Source organism: Melospiza melodia, chromosome 22 (assembly GCF_035770615.1).
Source record: "Melospiza melodia melodia isolate bMelMel2 chromosome 22, bMelMel2.pri, whole genome shotgun sequence".
NCBI lineage: Eukaryota > Metazoa > Chordata > Aves > Passeriformes > Passerellidae > Melospiza > Melospiza melodia.
Genome location: NC_086215.1, coordinates 5,787,213 through 5,811,084, shown reverse-complemented (window position 1 = coordinate 5,811,084; position 23,872 = coordinate 5,787,213). Strand labels below are relative to the sequence as shown.

At 49.5% G+C, this 23,872-nt stretch overlaps 1 protein-coding gene across 1 annotated transcript in view; it reads left to right on the top strand.

Annotated features, from left to right (window-relative positions):
- The window catches only part of ASTN2 (astrotactin 2), a 361,347-nt gene that overhangs the window by 194,056 nt on the left and 143,419 nt on the right, over positions 1–23,872 (top strand). The window contains exons 11-13 of the mRNA XM_063174845.1: positions 435–585; positions 15,104–15,270; positions 18,718–18,906. Coding sequence (XP_063030915.1) covers positions 435–585; positions 15,104–15,270; positions 18,718–18,906 — 507 coding nt within the window. The remainder of the gene's footprint in view (positions 1–434; positions 586–15,103; positions 15,271–18,717; positions 18,907–23,872) is intronic.

Genomic DNA, 23,872 nt, shown 5'->3' with positions numbered 1-23,872 from the left:
AGTGTCAGCTTCTTCCTCTTAATCCTGACTGCTCTTCAGGGCTGAGTGAGGCAGGAAGAAGTTCATTTCTTCTGATAAAAAAGCAATAAATTCTCTTTCTCTGAAAGATTCAGGTGTCCTGTGGCTGCTATCTCAGTGCGGGTCCTTTCTTTAAAAAAATATCTTACATAGCATAGTTTCCATTTTAACATTATGTTATAACCTAAAACTATATTTAACATACTGCTGAAGAAAATTAATACAACATCACTCTCTAACATAACACATACAATATTCATTTTAATATTTGTGAAAAAAAAAAGCAAATATAAAAATACACATTTTTTCGCAGGAAGTTTCCCTTGGCTCAGTATCTCTAAAGCAGGGATTTTACCAGAGCAGCTCTCTGTGCATTGCCCTTCCCTGCCAGCCCTAACGGTGCTTTTCTCTCCAAGGGAAGAAGCGATGCTGTCCACCTACTTCGAGACCATCAATGACCTGCTCTCCTCCTTCGGGCCCGTCCGCGACTGCTCCCGCAACAACGGCGGCTGCACCCGCAACTTCAAGTGCGTGTCGGACCGCAAGGTGGACTCCACGGGCTGCGTGGTACGTGCTGGGGCTCTGGGGGAGGTGCTGGGGCTGTGGAGTGACTGCTGGGGCTGTAGGATGGGTGCTGGGGCTGTAGGATGGGTGCTGGGGCTGTAGGATAGATGCTGGAGCTGTGCAGTGAGTGCTGGGACTGTGGGGTGGGTACTGGGGCTGTGGGGTTGGTATTGGGGCTGTGGGGTACATACTGGGGCTGTGGGGTGGGTACTGGGGCTGTGGGGTTGGTACCGGGGATGTGGGGTGGGTACTGGGGCTGTGGGGTTAGTACTGGGGCTGTGGGGTACATACTGGGGCTGTGGGGTTGGTATTGGGGCTGTGCGGTACATACTGGGGCTGTGGGCTGAGTACTGGGGCTGTGCGGTACATACTGGGGCTGTGGGGTGGGTACTGGGGCTGTGGGGTTGGTACTGGGGCTGTGGGGTTGGTACTGGGGCTGCGGGGTACATCCTGGGGCTGTGGCGTTGGTACTGGGGTTGTGGGGCACATACTGGGGCTGTGGGGTGGGTACTGGGGTTGTGGGGCACATACTGGGGCTGTGGGGTTGGTACTGGGGCTGTGCGGTACATACTGGGGCTGTGGGATTGATACTGGGGCTGTGGGGCACATACTGGGGCTGTGGGGTGGGTACTGGGGTTGTGGGGTACGTACTGGGGCTGTGGGGTACATACTGGGGCTGTGCGGTACATACTGGGGCTGTGGGATTGATACTCGGGCTGTGGGGCACATACTGGGGCTGTGGGATGGGTGCTGGGGTTGTGGGGCACATACTGGGGCTGTGGGGTGGGTACTGGGGCTGTGGAGGAGGTACTGGTGCTATGGGATAGGTACTGGGACTGTGTGCTAGGTGCTAGAGCTGTGGGCTGAGTGCTGGGGCTGTAAGGTAGGTGCTGGAGCTGTGTGGTATGTACTGGGGCTGTGGGATAGGTTTTGAGCTGTAGGGTACATTCTGGGGCTTTGAAGTACATACTGAGGCTGTAGGGTAGGTGTTGGAGCTGTGGAGTTGTTGCTGAGGCTGTGGAGTGAGTACTGAGACTGTAGGGTTGGTATTGGGGCTTTGAGGTACATACTGGGGCTGTGTGGTATATATTGAGGCTGTGGAGTTGGTACTGAGGCTGTGGGGTTGTTACTGGGACTGTGGGGTTGGTATTGGGGCTGTGGAGTTGGTACTGGGGCTGTAGAAGGAGATGTGACCTGCTCCTGCTTCCTGTGGCTGAGGGGATGGGTGTGCCAAAGCTCTGAATCCTAGAATCCTAGAAGGATTTGAGCTGGAGAGGACCTTGAAGGTGATCCCGTGCTATCCCCCTGCCGTGGGCAGGGACACCTTCCACTGACCAGGCTACCCAGAGCCTGGCTGTGAACAGTTCCCGGGAGCTGTTCCCAGGCACTGGTGGTGCCCAGAGGGGTTTTGCTGTGCTTCCAGCTGGGAGCAGCAGAGCTCAGCGCCTCACCCAGACATCAAAGCCATCCCTTCCCTGCCTGAGGAGCCTGTGTGAATCCATGCAGAGACGCAGGGCAGAGCCTTGGGTGGGGCAAACCTGGAGCATCCCTTTGTGTCTGTTGTTCAAGACCCTGCCTGCCAGGAAGCCTTGGTGACCCCCAAGGGGATCCAGAGCTGTCCTCCACCATCCCCTCCAGCACACATTCACTGCTCCCAAACCCCTGGAACCCCTGACACCACTGCAGGCAGGGCCCCCTCACCACATCCCTCTTGTCTCAGCAGAGACAGGAGGTAAGCGTCTCTTTATTTATTGAAGATGTTTGTACACGGCAGCTGGGAAAGGTCAGCCTGGAGCCGTGCTGTCCCGGGGGGGAGGCGTTTTCATTATCCCCTTCTCAGGTTGCTTGTTAAGGCCATTTAGCATGACAGTCTGATGTGTCACCAGCAACCTGGTGCCACCTCCCCCTTGCTGCTCCTCTCCCCTTCCTCCTTTCTTTTCCCATTGCTATTTTTTTTCTTTACCCCCTTTTCCAGGTAACAACTGCCTTTCTAGTCTTTTGGGGTGTTTTCTCCCTTTTTTGGGGTGTTTTTCCCCATTTTTTGAGGTGCTATTTTGCTCTGAATGCCAACATCCTTGCCCAGGCACTGTCAGAAGCAATCAGGGCTCTGATCACCTCACGCCTCTGGGAAGTGGTGCCTCTTTTTAAAGTCAGGACATATTAAGATAGAAGTTGTCAATAAATTGCAGCCCCAGTGGTGGCATGTGGAGAGGCAGAAAAGGAAAACCGTGTTACTTGGGGAAAACAGAGCTCAGCTTCTGTAATGCCTGAGTGAGGCTGTGTGTGAAGAGCATGGAGCACGTACGGTGAGGGGACAAGGGAGGAGCAGCAGGAGCATTCTCCTGGAGGGCATCCCCTCCCTGTGGGTGACAGGTGACACTTGGGGACACAGGAACCCCCATGCTGTGCATCACAGCAGGCTCCTGGGGCTGTGCATCCCATGGGGACAGCAGACAGTCTCTCCCCATTGTGTTCTTCACCCCTTTTTCTCCCCAGTGCAGGAGCACGAGGTTGCTCTGTCCCTCTCCAGCCTTGGGGTGAAGCTCCCCAGTGCCAGCCTGAGGACAGCAGAGCCCAGGGCTCTGTGGGGACAGCCCCTGCATCCCACCCCAGCCCTTGTCTCCCTGCTTCTCTTTGGACTCCCCAGCCCACGCTGCTTCCCAGCTCTCCCAGCCCTGTGCAGGGTTTTATTCTCATCACTTCTCGTTGGTCACCTGTTGGCAAAGGAGGGGTGTGAGGAGAGGTGTGGAAGGAGCTGTCCCCGTGTCTCGGGATCTTTTTGGGTTGCTGTGACCCCAAGATTGTTAAAAGTCTCTTTTTCCCAGCCTGGCACTTGAAGAAGGAGTCAGGGCTCTTCATTTCTCACTCTCAAGGTTGTTTATTGTGTCTTATCTATAAAATTCTTTCTCCTGCCCTGCCGAGGTCCATCCAGCAGGACAGTTCCAGGCACTCTGCCTGCCCCCGGGGCAGTGTTATGTCTTTATAGCAAAAACTACGTGTACAATGTTTACAATTACTTTCCAATACCTATCACCTGTGTTAGACAGTGAGCTTCTACTCTAAACCAATCTGTAAGGGCCAACATCACAGCAGAAGATGGAGGCCAAGAAGAAGAAGGAGAAGGGCTGGACACACCCAGTTCCCTCCATCTTGCCCCTTAAATCCCCATTCTAAAAACCCCAAAATCTACTTTTCCACCCTGTGATAAGTTCACTAATATTCTGCCTAAAATGTGGTGTCTTGCTGATCTTCATCTAAGGTTGGTAATATGCTCCATGGGTCATAATCAAACCCACAGGTGTTTTGGGCTCTGTGCCAGGGTCTCTGAGCCCCCTGGCAGGGGTCTGGGCTGCTCAGGACAACCATAGGGATGTTCTGGGTTCCCACACCCATGTTTCTGACCATGCTCCATGCTCCCATTGTCCAGGGAAAAGCCCAATGGGTGTCTGGCAGCACTGCCCCCAGCCCTGGGTGGTGCTCACGGTGCTGAGTGGGATCAGAGGGGCTGGGAGTGGAGCTCAGAGCTCGCACAGGCTCGGTTTGAGACATTCTGGTACTTTCTTTGCCCATTGCTGCGCTGCCCCTCCTCATCCCTGCTCCTGGAGCCTGCTGGGTGTGAGCTGGGCTTCCAGAGCAAGAAGGGATGGGGTCATGTGCTGCAGATTTTCAGGGATGTCAGTTAGTTTTGAAGCTGAACTGCTGTGAACTCAATTTGCCAATTTGGTAAGTGCTATGGGCAATATCGGGATGTAATTTAATTAAGCTATCCCCTTTTTATAGAGTTCAGGGAGCATTTGCCTACTAATTTTAGCACTAGGTTTGCTCCAGCTTTACTCTGGACACAGATTCACAAATCATGACATGTTGTTAATCTCTACCAGTCAACAGTTTATTAATTTGCTGAGGACCACAGAAGTATATAATCAGTGGTTCATCAATCAAGGCTAAATCCAACAAATGTTCCAGGCAGGTACTGAGCATAAAATATACATGCAGCCTTGTAAGCAATTAATACACCACAGAGCTGGAGCTGAGTGGCTCAACCAGGGAGCAGCACAAATCTCAAAGATTTCTTATTCCTTTTATGTATAATCATCATCTGTTACCAGTTCCTTCATGCCCTTAGTACGGCTTCCAGTAATTCTGTGAGGACTGGGATGTATTTATCTCTGGGATTTTAGTGGTGTGGGCTCTGCCATCACCTAATTGTTTGGCCTTAAAAGGTCTTGGTTGAAAATTCAAGGGTGGATTGCTTGTGCTGGAGCCAGGCTGAGTCTCCTTGGGCTGATTTTGGGGACGAATGAGTGAGTTGCTTTGCTCAGTTAAAATCCTCATTTTTAGGCATCACCTGAAGACCCTAAAACCTCTCCAGCAGGGTTCCCACCCACAGGGGTGACATGTCCCCACCTGCCCACCCCAGTGGGATCCCTTTTTCCCCCCATCTCGTGGTTTTCTGTTAGTTTTGTGTGCACCCAGTAGATGGCATGAGTGCATTAAGGGTTTCTGCAGTTCTTTTCTTATCGGAGGCCTTTTTTTATTCAGGTGATTTTAAGAATTATCAGCTGCAACCTTGCCAAGACCTGGGCATGGCTAACTGGAGGTTTGTCTTTGAGCCCTAACATAACCAAACAGCTCTAGAAACCTTCTTCCATGCTGCTTTTACTTTTTGCACTCTTGATCTGCTGATGGATCTTGTCAAGCTGTGGGATATTCCCAAGAAAACCAAATCCCAGTGAATTTCCTGAATCCAGTGACTCCACACACTGAGTCCCATGTATGTTTTGCACCATCTTGCAAGATCACAGCAAACCAGGACAGAAAGTGTGCTAGAGGAATAATTCAGATATATCCTATAAAGGAAATATTGCTGAACTTTTCTGCTGGCACTGTGGTAGCTGCACAGCCTGGAGGGAGGATGCTGAAGGAGGGAAAATGCTTAACCCTCATGTGTTGGTGATTTATAATTTGAGATGAAAACCTGTGAATTGGCCCTGAGAGACTGAAGGAAACACCTGCATCATGGCTTAAATTCAGGTTTCCCCAGCTGTCTCTCAGATTGGCTTCACTCCCTGGTGTCAGTCGTCTCACCACCTGAGGAGAAGGGGGGTTTGCTTCCCTTTATTATCCCATGACCAGGTCCATTTTTGAGCCTAGAAAGGCAGGATTGCAGCCTTATTGAAAATAAGATAGGTGAGATTTTTTTCCCCAAAGGAATGAGAGCTTTGATCTTAGCACATGAGCTGGGCAAGGGGGTGCTCTGTTCTCTCCCAGTGCATTTTGGCATCCTCAGCATCACTGCAGGAGGAGGCAGCAGCAGGTCCAGCTGTCTGAGCCCGATGGGGTCTCCTCGCTGTGAGACCACCTGGAGAAGCAGAAGGGCATGAGCTGCCTCACTGGGGGTGAGGAAGGCAGCTCGGGGTCCTGGGCCAAGGATTACCACAATAACTCCCTCGTTTGACAAAGGTGTGAGAGCCTGACTGCAGCAGGGGGGGCAGGGATGTGGGCTGAGGGTTCTGCAGCAGCTGTGTGCCTGCAGAGGTTGGTGAGCTAGTCCCTGAAGTCACATTAGAGTGCTAATGAGAGACAAGCATGTTGCAGGTGGATGTGGAAGAGCTAAAGCAGGGCTGAGCTCCAGGAGCCATCCCGCCTTGGGAGCCCAGCCTGGGCACTGGGTGCTGCTGTTCTGCACAGACACGAAACCCTGCTCATCCTCACAGGCTCAGGTGCCTCTGGCAGAGATTTATTTCTAGTCTGAGCAAGCAAACAGTGCTGTTAGCCTGCAAGAATGACCTGAGCTGTTCCTCCCTGCAATGGTGAGGTCAGCCCATCACAAAGGAGGAGATTTGGCTCAGCAGGATGCAGGAGGGAGAGCATCTACCAGAGAGTCATTAATGAAGCTGTGTCTTGCAGTGACACTGGTGTGGTGCTGGTTCCAGCCTCTTTAGACACAGAAGGAGGAGGAATTTGGCATGGTGCACACAGGCAATAAGCCTTAGCACAGCTTGTTTGGGGCTAATCCTTGCCTTGCTCTCTCCCACCTCAGTATGATGGGCTGCTCCTCACTGATGCAGAGTGTGGCAGAGACGTGGTTTAATTTAGGAGTGTAACTGTTTTGGGGAGAAATGGGATTAGAAATGAAGGAACAGAGCAGTGGTTCCTGCTTTCTACTCCTCCTTCCAGCACAAGTGCCATGGTTTTGCACGGGAGACATTTATGGAAGCCACTCAAAAGTGGTTTAGAGACATGGAGAGATTCTTTAAAATTATGTGGGTGATGCTGAGACCTCTTTTTTTTTTCTTCTTCCTGGGGGAAATGGGGTGATTGGGAGTTTTAGTAAAAACCAAACTGCTGTGCAGTAATCCCTCACATACATGAAAATACCAAAACACTTTGGTTCAAAACATTTCCTTTCTATAAAGGAGAGGGAAATGTTTAATTCCACCGTTATCATCTGGAGCTTTGTTTTATATTGCCTTATCCCAGTGTACAGCCTGAAATAAAAACAAAATTAGGTGATGGAAACCAAAACATTTCAACCTTGTCAAAATTAAATGCTCTCCTAATTTCCCAATGAGTTTTGAGATGTAATTGATGGAATCCCACAAAGCACTTAAGCTTCATCAAATCTGCATTTTTCTGACAGACAATTGTTCATTGAAAAATAAAAACTTACCCATCCCTGCCTTGAGAGGCACCTAGCTAATTATGGGAGGGATGCACTCCAGGGGGGGAGATGAGGAAACCAGGCTCTCCTAATCCCTTTAAAGTCTCACTGGCTCCCAGGAGCACGAGCTGACTCCTTTTTGCACATTGTGGTTGGAAGCAGAAGCCCCCTGAGCTCAACAGCAAGCCCCCCTCCAAGGAACCTGTGGTTTTGGATTTTATTCTCATTAATCCAGGTAAATACCTGTGCTGAAAATGGGATTTGAGGAGGAAAGAGGAGGAGGCTGTTGGGGTCAGTGTTGGTGGTGGGTGGGAGCAAACCATCCACCTGCCTTTGCTTTGCACCTCGTGGGTAAGGGGTGGCTGGTTAAAACAAGGGGAATAGCTCAGGAAGCACCAAGATGAGCTGGAGGTCTCTGCCTGCGCAGGTTTGGATGATAAAAGTCCTGTTTGGATGATAAAAGCTCTGTTTTCTCCATTAGAGGCTTTTTCAGCAGTGTCCTTTGAGAGCTTGGCCAGTGCCCCTCTGTTCCCCACCAGGCTGGGATGCTCCAGTCTGTGATCACAGCTGGTTTAGGGCTGTGGGTTTGGTTTGGGATATGGGATTTGGTCTGCAGTGTTGTGGCTGGGCTGCGCCCTGATGGGTGAGTCAGGTTGGACAGAGGTTGAATTTCTGTTTTCCTGAAGGTTTTTGGAGGTGCCAGCTTCCGCTGTGACTGACAATGCCCTGACAGGCAGGAGATGCCAGCACACCCCAAAACGGGCTGTGGGTGACTTTTGGGAGGGAAGCAGATTTCCTTGCTGCAGGAACAGCTTTTCCTGTGTGCAAGGCATCCCACCAGCTGCTGCAAACCAATCCCTCCCTCTTGGGACTGAGGTGCACACACACACACACACAGAGGGACTTGCAGGGTTCACTGGAATGGTGAGCAGTGTGAGGAGATGCTGCCTCATCTCCCCCATCCCACTTTGACAGCAGGACCAGGCTGAGAAGCACAAGCAGCATGAGGAGCCTGCAAGACAGATGGGTTTGATTTTTCTGAGGCTAAAATAATGATTGATGATCTTTAAAGGGAAAAGGAAGCAAGGGAAAAGGAAGGAGGGGGGGAAAGAGTGGGAAGATAATGACTGTTATTTCAGAAAATGGTTGTAATGTTCCCCTCTGGGAAGGATGTTCCCCCCTCAGTGGGGTGTCAGGAAGGGTTTTGGGGTTGGTGGGGACATCCCTGCCCTGAGGAGGCTCTGGAGAGCCCTTTAGCAATCAGCATTTTGGCCCTGTTTTATCCAAATATTGGGAGAGGAGGGATAAATCTCACACACAGAGAGCTGAGCAGCATACAGCCAGGCTCTGTCCTGCTGCTGCTGAGGAGCTTTGCTCACCAGGGGCCTTCTGGGTCAGGAAAACAAGGCAGAATAAGCTAAAATTCTCCATCTATATTTATATATATATGGACACAGAGGGGTTTACTGCATTTGTATCATTTCTGAGCTCCAACAAGCAAACAAACACATGCCAGTGCATAGACAGGAGCTCATTAAAATGCTGTACCTTAGCAGTGTCTGGGATTAATGTTTTTGCCTCACGCTGAGGAGGTTCCTCGGTGAGGACTCACACAAAGGGGGGTCATTAGGGCCTGAGGAAATGCTCCTCAGTGCTCTGTGGCACTGAGCCACCAGCTGATTGTGCTGCCCCAGGCCAGCAGTGCTGGGGATGCAGCCTGGGGTTCCTGGGCCTCACTTCTGGAGGCATCCAGGTGTGAGAATGGTGCCTGGAGCATCACTGGGAGTGGGGTTTGGTGGCAGCTTCCCTTCATCTGTACCCAGAGCATCACCTGCAGCGCCTGACACAGAAGGCTCTGACTGGAAGGCTGCTGTTGTTGAGAAAACAGAGTGGAATAACAAAAAGGGCAGTTTACTCTCTACAGAAACACTTAATAAAGTATTCTGGTTTTTTAAACTTAATAATGGAGGAGAGGAGCTGAGCTGAGCAGCTCTGGCAGGCAGCTCAGGTGGAGGAGAGCGGATGTGCTCTCAGCTGGGGGATCTGTGTCAGGAATGATTTGCCTTCCAGTGACCCCTCACCCATCTTGCTGCTAACGAGCTTTGCAAACGAGAAAGCGAGCAAAGGCTCCTTTTTTACTTTACATGAGCAGGGGCTCGGCCAGGTATTTATTTTCCTAAGGCAGAGTCTCACACGGGTTCTGGTTCCTTCCCCCAGAGGTGATCCTCTGTGACCGTGTTCACAGGGGTTTTCAGATTGGGGAAGGGACGAGGATCTGACTCCATGTTTCAGAAGGCTGATTTATTATTTTATGATATATATTACATTAGAACTATACTAAAAGAATAGAAGAAAGGATTTCATCAGAAGGCTAGCTAAGAATAGAAAAAGAAAGAATGATAACAAAGGTTTGTGGCTCGGACTCTCTGTCTGAGCCAGCTGACTGTGATTGGCCATTAATTAGAAACAACCACATGAGACCCATCCCAGATGCACCTGTTGCATTCCACAGCAGCAGATAATCAATGTTTACATTTTGTTCCTGAGGCTTCTCAGCTTCTCAGGAGGAAAAATCCTAAGGAAAGGATTTTCCATAAAGTTGTCTGGGCCAATCCTCCTCCTGTTGTGTTTGCTCTGGCCATGCTGGGGATGCTGCTGGTGCTGGTGGCAGAGGAGCTGTGCCCAGTCCTGGTGGCAGAAGGTGCCACACACTGTGCTGGGGTTACAGCAATGGTCACAGCGGGCACAGGCACATCCCATTTTGTTCCAAACTACAGCCCTTGTGTGGTGGTGAGGCTGGATCTGGAAATTCCCTGGGCATGGGGCATCAGGCCCTGCCAGATCTGCCACTCTGCGGTGTCACCTTGGAGATGTCATTTAAAAGCGAAAAAAGCCTGTTTTGCAAAACAACAGATAAAAATAGCACTTCCTATTCAGCACATCCATTCCCTGTGAGTACTCAAAATTCATTTGCTGACTGCAATCACAGGAATAAGGACCTGTGTGTGCTCTGGGATGGGAGGGGATGGGCTGGTGTCCAACTGTGCCACCAGCCAAACCATGTGGAGCTGCTGGTGGCTCCTTCTCCTCAGACCCTTGGCAGCAGCAGGGTCAGAGCATTGGAGCTGAGGCTTTAGCCTCCAGGACCTGTGCTATCAGTGCTAACACACAACAAGAAAAGAAAGTTTTCTTTTCCAGTGCCAAGAGCAATTTTCAGGGTTGTCTGTCGGCACAGAGAAATCAGTTCACTTCTGCATAGATGGAGTGGATTTTCAGGACCGTGGAATTATATTTGTATGGTAACAGCTTCTCCTTGGGTTTTGAGCAGACCACGAGCTGGAGTCTCCCCCCAGGTCTCCTTTTCCTCTCCCTAGCATGGATCAAGCACCAGACCCTTTTCCCAAGCTCTCAGCTATATTTCCTGGTCAGCTCCATGGATAAAGTGAGCTGGGAATTGGAAGTGAATGCAATACGAGTCTAACGTAGTAAACCACAAACTGCTTTTCCTTTTCAATCTCTGTGTGGGATCCCTTTGCCTCTGTGGCTCAATAAATCCATGTGTGGATGAGGGTGTGCAGAGGTGTTTGCCCAGGACCTGCTGGGGCACCAGCTTTCCTCCCACCAGGCTGGGACGTGCCACCCCTGTTCTCCCAGACAGAGCTATTGACCCAGCTGCTTATTGATTTTGTAATCATTTTCCAACAGAGCCCCCCGTCCTGTGTCACTGCCAAGGCAGATTGCAAATTGAACTGCACCTAAATTGATGGGGCATTGATTAAAACTCACCGTAATTATTGGTTCTCTGCTGCCCAAGCCAGGCAAATCAATGTCAGCAAGAACAGATCTGCTCCTTTGTAAAAGCACTGTGTGCATAGTGAGTGCTGGCTTTCCAAGCCCATCCAGAAGCCCAAGCTGATCCATCAGGGAGGCAGGATTAGCACAAACTGCCTTTTTCCATGGGCTTTTCTGACTCCTTTGGGCAAGAATATAGCGGCACTTAAATGGACTTCAGTTTTCCCCCACTCTGATCTATTGGTGGGACATCCCAGTGGGAAATCCTCTGCTCCAGGGGCAAGGAGGTGTGTTACAAAGATTTATAAGCCCAGAAAAGCTGTGGCTGCCCCAGGAAGTATCCAAGGCCAGGCTGGAGAGGGCTTGGAGCAACCTGGGATAGTGGGAGGCATCCCTGCCCATGGCTGGGGAGTTGAGCTGATTTTTAAGGTCCCCTCCCACCCAAACCATTCTGTGATTTATTGTGCTCAGTAATTGCTTCATCCACCCAACCATCCCTGCAAAACCCTCCATGGAGAGGCTGGTGCTGCCTGGCCAGTACAAATTGCCAAGTTTGCTGCTTCCCCTGGTTCTCCTGAGCAGGGACACATCCTGAGGTTTCACTCCCAAAGCTTTCTGTCCCTGGAGAGCTCCGTGCTGCAGCACAGCAGCTGAGTGGAGAGCCAGCTCTGCTCTGAGCAGGGATGGATGTGGAGAGACAGGAGTGCTTCCTTTTGCAAATGCTGTGCTGAGCTATTTGCCTGCTGTAATTAATGACTATTAGGATGCGTAATTATGAACTGAAAGGAAACACGTTTCGTGGTGGTTAAGAGCCAAAAGCGGAGGAATATCCCAAGGGTGGCCTCAAGCAGAGCAGGAGGAAGGGAGGGAGGGCTTTGCTGACCCACTAACCCAGTCACAGGGAAAGAACCATCCTCTTCCTCTGTGGGCTGGAGAAGGTGCTGAGCTCAGCACACGGATCTGTGCCAAGGCAAGAATTCCAAGTGACAGCTGTGACTGATCCTCTGGCTGTGCTCCTGCAGCTCCTGCTGCCTTGCAGTCCCATCCAGCTGCCTTCAGCACCCTGGAATATCCCACAGGATCTCCAGAGGGATCCTGGGCAGAGCCCTGGCCCCTCCATCCCTGTGTATGTGGGGAGAGCAGCAGAGGGGAGGATGCAGTGAAGCAGAGATGCTGTTTGCAGCCAGAGCTCCCCGTGCCCTCCAGGGAGATCCTCTCTGCCAGTTTGCACAGCTCTGCTCTGCTCTTACAGCAGACAGACAAGGAGGAGAGCACGGCAGATAAGAGCTGTAGCTGCAGGTTCACAAACACTCATCCTGGTGCTGTTCCCCAGGTAGTTCTGGAGAGCACAGATTGTTCTCAGTGTCCTCTCCTCTTTCATTGTTCTGTGGGTGCATCTGGAAAGGCTCCTGCTCCCAGGTCTTGTGCTGCTTCCTGCTGCTAATTCCAGAGGTCTTTGGGACCTTTGTCTGCTCTGCAAGGATGGACAGCATCCCATTCCAGAGCACTTTGCTGCCAAGATCCTTTGGATGGAAATCCTTGTGCCTTCCCTTCTTGCTCTACCCAGCATCCCAAAGGTGTCCCCAAGGATGGTGCTGAGGTTTGCATGCTTCAGAGCTGAGGGCACAGGAGGCAGTGAGGGATCTGAGGGACAGCTGGCACAGAGGATCAGCACATCCCAGTTGCTGCAGGTGGGACAGAAGCAGTTTTGATGCCCTCCAGGGAGGTCCTCTCTGCCAGTTTGCACAGCTCTGCTCTTACAGCAGACCAGGAGGAGAGCATGGCAGATAAGAGCTGTATCTGCAGATTCACAAACTCTCATTCTGGTGCTGTTTCCAGACAGCTCCAAGGTGGTGGAAAGCACCAGTGTTCTCAGTGTCCTCTCCTCTGCTGTTCTGTGTGTGCATCTGGAAATGCTCCTGCCCCAGGTCTTGTGCTGCTTCCTGCTGCTAATTCCAGAGGTCTTTGGGACCTTGTCTGCTCTGCAAGGATGGACAGCATCCCATTCCAGAGCACTTTGCTGCCAGGATCCTTTGGATGGAAAAGCCTTGTGCCTTCCCCTCTTCCCTTATCTGGTGTCCCCAGGGATGGTGCTGAGGTTTGCAAACTTCAGAGCTGAGGGCACAGGAGGTGGTGAGGGATCTGAGGGACAGCTGGCACAGAGATCAGCACATCCCAGTTGCTGCAGATGGGGCAGAAGCAGTTTTGATGCTGCTGCTGTAGGGAAGTGGCACAGGGTTTCTAGGAGGTGGAGAGAAAGATGGGGATGAACCTCACAGCAGGGTAGGACAAGGGTGATGGTTTTAAACTGAAGGAAGGGAGGTTTAGATTAGATATCAGGATGAAATTCTTCCCTGTGAGGGTGGGCAGGCTCTGGAAGGGTGCTCAGAGCAGCTGTGGCTGCCCCTGGATCCCTGGCAGTGCCCAAGGCCAGGGTGGACAGGGCTGGGAGCAGCCTGGGACAGTGGGAGGGGTCCCTGCCATGGCACAGGGTTGGAAGTGGATGGTCTTGAGAGGTGTCTTCCAACCCAAACATTCTAGGATTCTGTGATGGCTCAGAGTGGGCCAGCAGTCCCTAAAGCCCCTTCTGCTGTCCCTGTTTGCTTCTTAAATAGCCAAGAGTGAGTGAGGCTCAGGAGCCCATCTCCCATCAGGACTCTGCTTGTGTCAGTGAACACAAGGTCCGGGGTCTCCTGAGCTTTTATTAATATGTACAGCATTTTGCTCACATAGAAAACTTATTTTCTTTTTTAAGCACGAAGTATGGCAGTTTTATAACCTTTCTTCTGCTTGACAGAGGCCATTTATAAGCTGCCTTCATCACTACCTGTGCAATCTCCAGTCTAACTCATCTTCAAGAAATTCCATAATGCATTTTTAATTATGAGCTGCTCCCAGACAAGATTTATTTATATTTTCAAGGACTGGCCTTTTTGCTGTTGTTTGTGTGCATGTCTGTTTGGTGAAAAGGGATAAATAACGAAAATGGAAGTATGCTTTAATCTGGGTGACAATTTATCCATGGCATTTGCCATCTGCTGGCTTTTATCTTTTGGGGCAAGGAAAACAAGCTGGGGAACTGGAATTAGAAATTAGAGCTGTGGTTCCCTGAGCTGTGGAAAACTGATGAGCTCAGTCCTGCTTCTGCCATGGGCTAGTCCTGCCCACAGTGGGCATCAAGATCCTTTTGGGTACGATGCCAGGGCCATGCTTGCTGACCTGCCTGGCATGGGTTGAGGTGCATTTCTAGATCATTCCCAAGCACTGAGATTATTCTCTGGGCTGGTCCCAGGTGCTGAGGTGTTTATTTTTGGGTTGCAGTGGATTTTGGAGGAACAGGGAGCAAATACAGAAGGTTGTGAAGTTTTACGTTGAACTGGCTTGAGGCTTTATTGCTGTGTTTTGCTGCCCCAAGGATTTCACCCTCTTCCAGAGGGAGGATGAGGGGGAAAGCATTGGCAGCAGACCAAATCCTTGCCCCTTTCCCAAGGATTGTGTGAGATGATGTGAGATGATGCTACCCCATCCATCACTCAGGACCAACTCATCTCCTGCAGCTGGAAAAGGAGCTCAGCAGCACTGGCTCTGGGATGGGCTGTGCCCTGAGTGTGACCGTGTTCACAGGGCTCTGAGGATGAGGGAAGAGACGAGGATCTGACTCCATGTTTCACAAGGCTTGATTTATTATTTTATGATATATATTATATTAAAACTATACTAAAAGAATAGAAGAAAGGATTTCATCAGAAGGCTGGCTAGGAATAGAATAGCAAAGAATGATAGCAAAGGCTTGTGGCTCAGAGAAAGAGTCTGAGCCAGCTAACTGTGATTGGCCATTAGTTAGAAACAACCAACATGGGCCAATCCCAGATGCACCTGTTGCATTCCACAGCAGCAGATAAATATTATTTACATTTTGTTCCTGAGGTCCCTCAGCTTCTCAGGAGGAAATATCCAAAGACAAAGATTTTTCATCAAAATGTCTGTGACACCCTGAGAGTCACAGGGACTCCAGGGTGGGGGCGGATGCCCAGGTGACCTTTCCTGTGTGCTGTGTCTCTGCAGTGCCCCGAGGACCTGCGGCCCATGAAGGATGGCACCGGGTGCTACGATTACTCCAAAGGGATCGACTGCTCCGACGGCTTCAACGGCGGCTGCGAGCAGCTGTGCCTGCAGCAGACCCTGCCCCTGCCCCACGACCCCTCCTCCAGCACCATCTTCATGTTCTGTGGGTGAGTCCCCTCTAGGCAGTTGTTGTGGTTGAGATGGTCACACTTCAAAGCAGCACTGCAAACTGTTTTTGTTATAGAATGCATACTTTTTATACATTCGTACAAAACTCATCAGTTTGCACTTTACCCGTTGGTCAGGAAAGACAAAGTGCTCATTGGAACAGGCAGTTGCAGGTTTTCTCTTATTTATCCTTTTTTCTTTCTTAGTTTCTGTGTCAACAACCTTGGTAGGAAATTCTTTCAGGTGTGAATGTGGATCCTCTTATCAAACTTCTCTCTGGCTCTCAGAAGTTGCTGTAAAACCTCTTCCACAGTCAGTCCCCTCCAAGGCTCCTCAATGAGCACCCCCTTCCTATAATTATTGTTTTATAGTCTATATTGTCTATACTTGTACTATTGTCTATACTCAACGAGCAACCCCTTCCTATAATTATTGTTTTGTTACTATACTTCAAGCTGCAGCTTATCTGTGGTTGATCACAGCCAATGCCCTTTATCCAAAAACCAGCAGTTTCCATATCTGCACATTCAAACAACACCTGCTGCTCTTGTATTGGCAAGGCTTGCTCTGTGGTGTGTGCTGGTAAAGCAGTAGCCTTGGCCATTGGAGTATTCTTGGCAATTACCAATGTGGGCTCAAAGCCTGAGCTAAAATAGTTAATTCTTCATTACAATTTGCTAAAACAAGGGATGGATAAATCATGAGCCCCAAAATACTGCTTCTGTCTTTACCTATAATCAAAAATTCTTGTCTTTTCCATGATGTTCCAGTAATTCCTGTGGGAATTGCCACATGACTTTCATTCATCTCATCCCCTCCCAAGCTGCACCAAGGGAAATTTAGGTTGGATATTATGAAAAAAGGTTTTTATAGGAGTGATAAAGTTGTGGAATGGCTGCCCAGGGAGGTGGTGCAGTCCCCATCCCTGGGTGTGTTTAACAAAGCCTGGATGTGGCACTGGGTGCCAGGGTTGAGTTGAGGGGTTGGGGCTGGGGTGGACTCGATGGTCTTGAAGGTCTCTTCCAACCCAGTGATTTTGTGAACTCTGTGAATCTCCATCCCTGCCACCTCCTGTGCCACCCATCTCAGCCCAGCCTGGAGCTGAGTCCAAGAAAAAGGCTGCTGATGGAGCTGATTTCCAGCAGGGAATGGAGGCACCTGGCTTTCCTGAGGGAAGTGTGAGGAGCAGTGTGAGCAGATGCACCTTCCTTCTCTCCCCCACTGTGTGACAGTACAGTGTGATCTGTGACTCACTGTGAAGGGACCCAAAAATTGTACATTGTGTGTTGGAGGGGAAGGTGTAGGATTTGTTTAAAAAACACTACTTTTAAAATTTACTTTTTTTTCCGCCCTCCCTTGTGCCTCCCTTAAAAATAGACTCTCATCCCTGATTTTGGCCGGGATCTTATAATCCTACACAGTTTAGCATTTTCTCTGAGGAAAATCTCCCTGGCTGCAGCGTGTTCTAAAAGGAGCTCAGTGATGATCTGGCTTTATGCTGCACAGCTGCAGCCATCCATCGCCTGCCCCAGCCCCACGGCTGGCTCACACTCTCAGGCACACTCAGGAACTTACTCCATGTCCCAGTGAGACAGATTAGGATGAAGAAAGGTGGGGGGAAAAGTCCTTTAGGAAAGAAAATGCCTACAAGCAAGAAGGAGAGTGAATTGCTACCAATAACTCCGAGGAGCATCCGTCAAGTCCCGATGCCTGCAGGTGCAGCAAAGACCTCACACAGCTCTGACTGCTGGGAAGAGCAGCCCAGGGAGCTCTGCCTGTGCCAGTTTCTTCTTTATTTATCCCATTTTTGCTGCTTTGTTGTTTTTTTTTTTTTCCTCCCCCCACTACCTTTTTTATTGTTATTTAGCAGCACAGAGTGACTGAGTCACCAAAACAGAGCACATTTTCTGCTCTGTGCCTGCAGAAGGGGTTAGAAATTCAGCAGAAGGGGTTAGAAATTCAGCAGAAGGGGTTAGAAATTCAGCAGAAGGGGTTAGAAATTCATGTGGGCACCAGCACCCTTTGTGGTGAGGGTCTAGAAAATCTGGGGACATTCCATGGTCTCCACCCACACGAATCTGCATTTCAGCCTTGCATCCTCAAGGACAGAGACTCTTTCCCTGGTTTGTTTGTTTGTTTTTTGTTTGTTTGTTTTTCCATTCATTTTTTCATAATCCCTTTTCAAGGCTGAGCTGTGCTTTGAGAACAGGCAAGGAGAAGTGTGACAGACGGGTGGGAGTTTTGTTTGCAGTAAAATGCAGTAAAGGGGAAAGGGAAGCAAGCTTGGGTAGAGGTGGGGTTGCTGTTACAGCACTGGGGCTGTGGGGAGGAAGGAGCAGGGAGGGAACAGAGGTTGCCCAGTGTGCTGGGAACTGACAAAAAGGCTGGTGGAAGAGGAGGAGAGGCAGGAAGGCACATTTACAAAAGATTCCACCGAGATCTTCAGTGTCTGCAGTTAAATCACATCCCTGCTGCCTGCCTCGGCTTCCCTTCCTGCCAGTCAAAGATGAACATATGAATATTACTCAGAAGGGGCTTGAAAGTGGGATCAGAGAGCAGAGGAGCAGCCAGGCTGGAGCTGCTTCCTTGCAGGAGGGTATTTCTAGGTGGAAGAAGGGGTAGGGCCATGATTTTGCTTTGCTGTGGTGTGGGGAATGTTTGTACCCAAGCAGCAGACACACAGCGGGTTCAGCTCTGCTTTCCAGCATGGGGACAGCTCCAGGCAGGACAGCATGGAATCATGGAATGGTTTAGGTTGGAAGGGACCTGAAAGCTCCTCTTTTTCCACCCTCTGCCATGGGCAGGGACACCTTCCCTCAGACCAGGGTGCTCCAAGCCCTGCCCTGTGATGGTGTTCACAGGGATCTTAGCATGAGGGAAGAGATGAGGATCTGACTCTATGTTTCAGAAGGCTTGATTTATTATTTTATAATATATATTACATTAAAACTATACTAAAAAGAATTTTAAAAAAATCAAAGAGCTAACTAAGAATAAAATAAGAAAGAATGATAACAAAAGTTTGTGGCTCGGCTGCCTGTCCAAACTAGCTGAACTGTAATTAACCATTAATTACAAACATTTAACATAAGCTAATCACAGATCTACCTGTTGCATTCCACAACAACAGATAACTATTACTTACATTTTGTTCCTGAGGCCTCTCAGCTTCTGAAAAAGAAAAATCCTGCAAAAAAGGATTTTCCATAAAAGATGTCTGCAACACTACTGCAGGCAGATGGGCCATGGTGCTACAGCAGGGAGGGGGTTGTGACCCCATTCACTGTCACCCAACCCAGCCAGGGCAGAGGATCTGGGCTCTGTGACCCTTCACACATCCAGACAACTGCAGCAGGTGCTGGTGGTGCTTGGCTGGGCTGGCAGAGGCTCCTGGGGTGGGCTGCTGTGTGCCCGACTCATCTCACATGGCCCTTGGTGCCCCACAGGTGTGTGGAGGAGTACAAGCTGGCCCCGGATGGGAAGTCCTGCCTGATGCTGTCTGACATCTGTGAGGGCCCCAAGTGCCTGAAGGCAGATGCCAAGTTCAATGACACCCTCTTTGGGGAGATGCTGCACGGCTACAACAACAGGAGCCAGCACGTCAACCAAGGCCAGGTGTTCCAGATGACCTTCAGGTATGTCCTGGTTCTGCTCCGAGTTTTGGGAATATCAGGGTGGGGAGATGGGACTGAGGTCCGGTGGGACAGAGCCAGCATCTCTGATTTGCTCATGAGGGGAAGAGAGCAGGAGGACAAGGAGCACCCATGGCTTTCCTACCTGCTCATCCTTCCCTCTGGCAGCAGCACAGGAGCCTCCTGGGCTGCTCTGTCTTGTCAGGGTGAGACAAATCCAGCTGGGTTCTGTGGGCCTTTCTCAGGAGTGCTGCCTCATCTCTTTCTGAGCGCTGATGTCTTCCATCTCCATGATATCCTGCAACAACAAACTGGTTATGTGTCATGTGAAAGAACATTTCCTTTGCTGTGAGTGTTGCCTCATCTTTTTTTTATCACTGATGTCTTCCATCTCCATGATATCCTGCAACAACAAACCAGTTATGTGTGGTGTGAAAGAGCATTTCCTTTGCAGTGAGTGTTGCTTCATCTCTTTCTGAGCACTGATCTCTTCCAGCTCCATAATATCCTGCAGCAATGAGCTGTTTGGTTGTGTGTGGTGCAACAGAACGTCTCCTTTGCTGTGTTTTCTGCCAGTGCCAGCTGGTTTTATTCAGTGCCCCCATCACAGCACTGGGAGGAGCTGTGGATGTGGCATGGTAAACCATGTAAATGAGCTGAAGGTGAATGCCTTCACCTTGCAGGGCTCACAGAGGGGAGCTTGCTGAATTCAGGGCTGGCAGGTGAGTTATTTAGTTATTTATTTTCAGGTTCTTCTGAGTGCAGCTGTGTTTTGATCAGGTGGAAGCCAGGGTGGCTCTGTGAGTTTTGAAGCAGCAGCAGCAGCACTAATCACAGTCAGGAGAGGCTCCAGCCCACACCTCACCACACACAGCTCTCCCTGCCCAGCACCTCTTTATGTCCTGTTCAGGCACCAACACCTTACTGCTCTCATTTCAGCTGGACCTGTGGGTCCTCAGCCCTGCTGCCCACTGAGTTTTTCCAGGTGTTTTTGCCCAGCTGACCAAAACTTCCCTGTCTGTGGATTCAAGCTGAGCTCTGGCCTTCTGCACTCTGATGACAGAGGCATCACAAGCTGCATCAGCAAAAGCTTTTGCTGGGAGTGACAACTGACAGGATACAAAGGCAATTTTCCCAGCAGACTCCTCTTTGCTTTCTCTCCCTCACATTAGAATTGCCATGGAATCATCAGAATCATCAGAATTATCAGAGCCAGAGCTGCACAGATGAAGTTTTTACATGATGAGCTGGTGGGTCTAAGGGACGCTTTGTTCCTTCCAGGTAGCAAATGCATCCCCTGTTCTCAGGGCTGAATTCCACCTGGAAAGCACACAAGGATTGTCTGTGGGGATGGATTATCCTGTGGATTCTTCAAATCTTCCCCGTCTGAGGGCGTCCTGAGGATGCAGCTCTGGGCAGTCCTGGGCTGAACCAGGAGCAATTCCTGCTGGGGCTGCCCTTGGAATAAAACACCTGAGCTGTTGGGGTGGCACCTTCCAGTGTGCCCACCTTCCCCGGGGCTCTGCCTGATGGGTTTTGTGGTTAAAAAAGGAGTTTTAGTCCTCCTTCCCAGGGCTGGCACCACTCCTGACATGCTGGCCAGTGGGGAGAAGCTTTTCCCAATGAGGAGCAGTGCAGTGACAGCCAAGTTCTTTGTGCAACCTGATGGGTTTCAGTCTCTTCAGTCCCAGAATTAGAATTATTTTAAAAATTAGAGGATTTTTTTTTGTGAATGATGAACACTGGAGAATTCTATGGATCGTTTGTTGGCTTAGTGTGGCTTTTTGTGATTGTTTTTTACTAATCTTTGGAGAGTACTTTTTTTTTAGGTGTTACTGGTTTATTTATATTAGATTGTTTGTTTTCTAGGTTAATTTTAGGGTAGTGAGTGCTTTTGTGACTTTACCAAAAAATGTACTTTTATTTTTGTTCTCTATTGAGATGAGATTTTTTTTTCTTTACATTGTGATGGGTTTTGTATAATGAAGGGATGAATAGCTGCACTTTTGTTTTCTGGTTTTGTAATGAGAATTATATGTTTACTTTGTAAATATAAGGTAGCTCTTTTAATCTTTGTGAGGGAGCTTAAAGATGTTATTAATTTTTATTTTTTCAGGCTAAAATACATCAGAAGTAACTGTTATGTTTGTGCTTGTGTCTAATATGTTTATAATTGTAATTGTTTTGTTATGATATGTTAAGTTAGCGGCAGTGAGGGGCAGGAGGAGGTAGGAGGACACAGTATGGGTAATGTAGAATGCAATCTTATCCCCCAATGAGTTGCAGCTGGACTCTATTACTAAAGATTAGGAGAAGGCTGGATGATAACAGGCAACACCTGTAGTAAATAAGAACTAGTGGTATAAAAGAGTGGATTGGTGGGAACTGGAGTCAGGTGGCTGCTGTAAGGACCAGGAACAGTCAGTGCTTAGAGGAGCTGCCTGCGAGAAACATTGAGGAGGTATAAAACTCTGAGGACATGGAACCCTTGCCGCATAATGATAATAGAGCTCTTGATATATAAGACAATATGTAAGACAACAGAACTCTTGATATAAGAGTTGTACCTAGATAATATCTAATGATAATAGAACTGTTGTAATATATAAGGCAACAGGAGGAGGCAGGTCTGGAACAGGAGCATCCTGCCAAGCTGCCCACGTGGCGCAGGCTGCACCGTGTTAGGAGGAGCTCACAGAACATCGTGCTCCAGAAATGCTTCCAGCAGCCTGGAAGGTCAGCACAGCTGCCCTTTTCCCATTGAGTGAGGCTCCAGAAGCAGCAGGCAGTGATGAGAAGGGCTCATCATGCAGTGTCCTCCCCCAGGGCCAGGCTGCCAGGGGTGCTGGTAGGTCACGGTGTAGAAGCGCCATTACATCATCCCTTAACAAGGCAAGAGAAGGAGGTTAATGGAGAAGAAATTATTAACTAAAAGATGTAATTTGCCTCTGATTTTCATAGATATTCAAGAACCTCTCTGAGCATTAAGACACCAGCTGTTAGAGAAGCCCTTAATTTGGTGCATTTGAAACATAGCAGGAAGCTGCCTAATACTAGGGATTAAAAGCCTGTTTCTGCGAAGTAGGAGCAAGAACCTGCTATCAGAACAAGGGGCTGAGTATTTTAGAGGGATTTATGACTGCTGGGATCCGTTAGCTATGCAGATGTGACAATCTTTTGAATGGTGTCTGCTTCCCATGTCGCCACATCTTCAGTGTCTTTAATAAATAGGATATTCTCAATCTGCCAGGCATTTCAGCATGGGGCTGGGAGGGAGCCTTTGTGCTGGGAAAAGCTGCCTTGCACACCCTGGCCTGAGCAACACTTATCAGTTATTGTAGAATTTCCATCTCCTGGAGGTCAGAGAGATCTCCTTGCCACCTAAGGGGCTGCAGCACTGATTAATTAGAGTGTCTGCCCTTCTGGTGGCTGCAGAATGGGCCAGGTTCCATGGAAGGAACCACTATGGGTTATCTGGTACAACTGGAGCACAGGGCACAGGATTGCATCCAGTGAGGGAGTCTCCACACCCTCTCTGGGCAATCTGTTCTAGTGCTTGGTGACTGGAGAGTTGTGATGGTGTTCACAGGGGTTCTTGGATAAGAGATGAGGACCTGACTCCATGTTTCAGAAGGCTGATTTATTATTTTATGATATAGATTACTTTAAAACTATACTAAAAGAATGGAAGAAAGGATTTCATCAGAAGACTAGCTAAGAATAGAATAGGAAGGAATGATAACAAAAGTTGGTGGCTCGGACTCTGTTGGAGCTGACTGTGATTGGCCATTAATTACAAACATCCAACCTGGGCCAATCACAGATGCACCTGTTGCATTCCACAGGAGCAGATAATAATTGTTTACATTTTGTCCCTGAGGCGTCTCAGCTTCTCAGGAGGAAAAGTCCTAAGGAAAGGATTTTTCCTAAGGAAATCCTAAGGAAAGGATTTTTCATGAAAGATGTTTGCAACAGAGAGTGAAGAAGTTCTTCCTCATGTTCAGATGGAACTTCCTGGGCAGCAGTTTCTGCCCATTGCCTCTTTCTGCTCCCGCTGCTGGGCATCACTGAGCAGAGCCTGGTCCATCCTCTGGTCCCTCCTGGCCGTGCTGAGCCCACCAGTGGGATGGACCAGGTGCAGCAGTGATGGCTCTTTGGGATCTGACCAGCTGGAAAGGCTGGGGATGTGCACTGGGTACCTTCAGGAGGCAGAGCACTGATGGATGTGAAGATGCAGCACAGACTGGGAGGTCTCAGACCAATGTGTGCTCGCAGTCAGTGCTGCTTCAGATTTTGTTTCCCCTTTAATAGAGGTCATTTATCCAAATACTTCAGCTGTGTGGCTGAGGAGATTGCTCCATGGGTCATAATCAAACCCACAGGTGTTTTGGGTTCTGTGCAAGGGTCTCTGAGCTCTCTCTGGCCATCCTGGACAGCCAGAGGAATGTCCTGGGTTCCCACAGAACACCCATTGTGCTGCCTAGAGCCTGGCCTTGCTCACGTGGCCCTTTTGTGCTGATGCCAAGGACCTTTTGCCCCATCCCTCAGTGCCAATGAAGCCACAGCCCAGCAGGATGTGAGCTCCACAGCATCCCTGCAGCTCTGCTCCAGTAGTTAGAGCTCTGGGAGCAGCTTCTTCTGTCCTGAGGTGATTTAATAACCCCTGTTGGCTTGTGTGGAGCTTGGGTGCTCAGCTGCTCTGTTGGACATGTCAGCATCAGGGTTCCTGCTTGGAGGAGTGCACCAGCACTGCTGCTGCCTTATTGCGAGGATTAAATCAAAGCACTCCTCCAGTGATGCTTCTCTGTGCAGTCCCTCATGGGCACTTTGGGAGGGGATTGGAGAGGGATCTTCCATCACTCACCAGAATCCTCCCTTGGTCCTTCCACTGCTGAGCCAAAAGTGCATTCAGAGCCATCTTCTTCTGAGCACCCCTTTCCTCTCCTCAAAATGATTGCCAACAGGAACT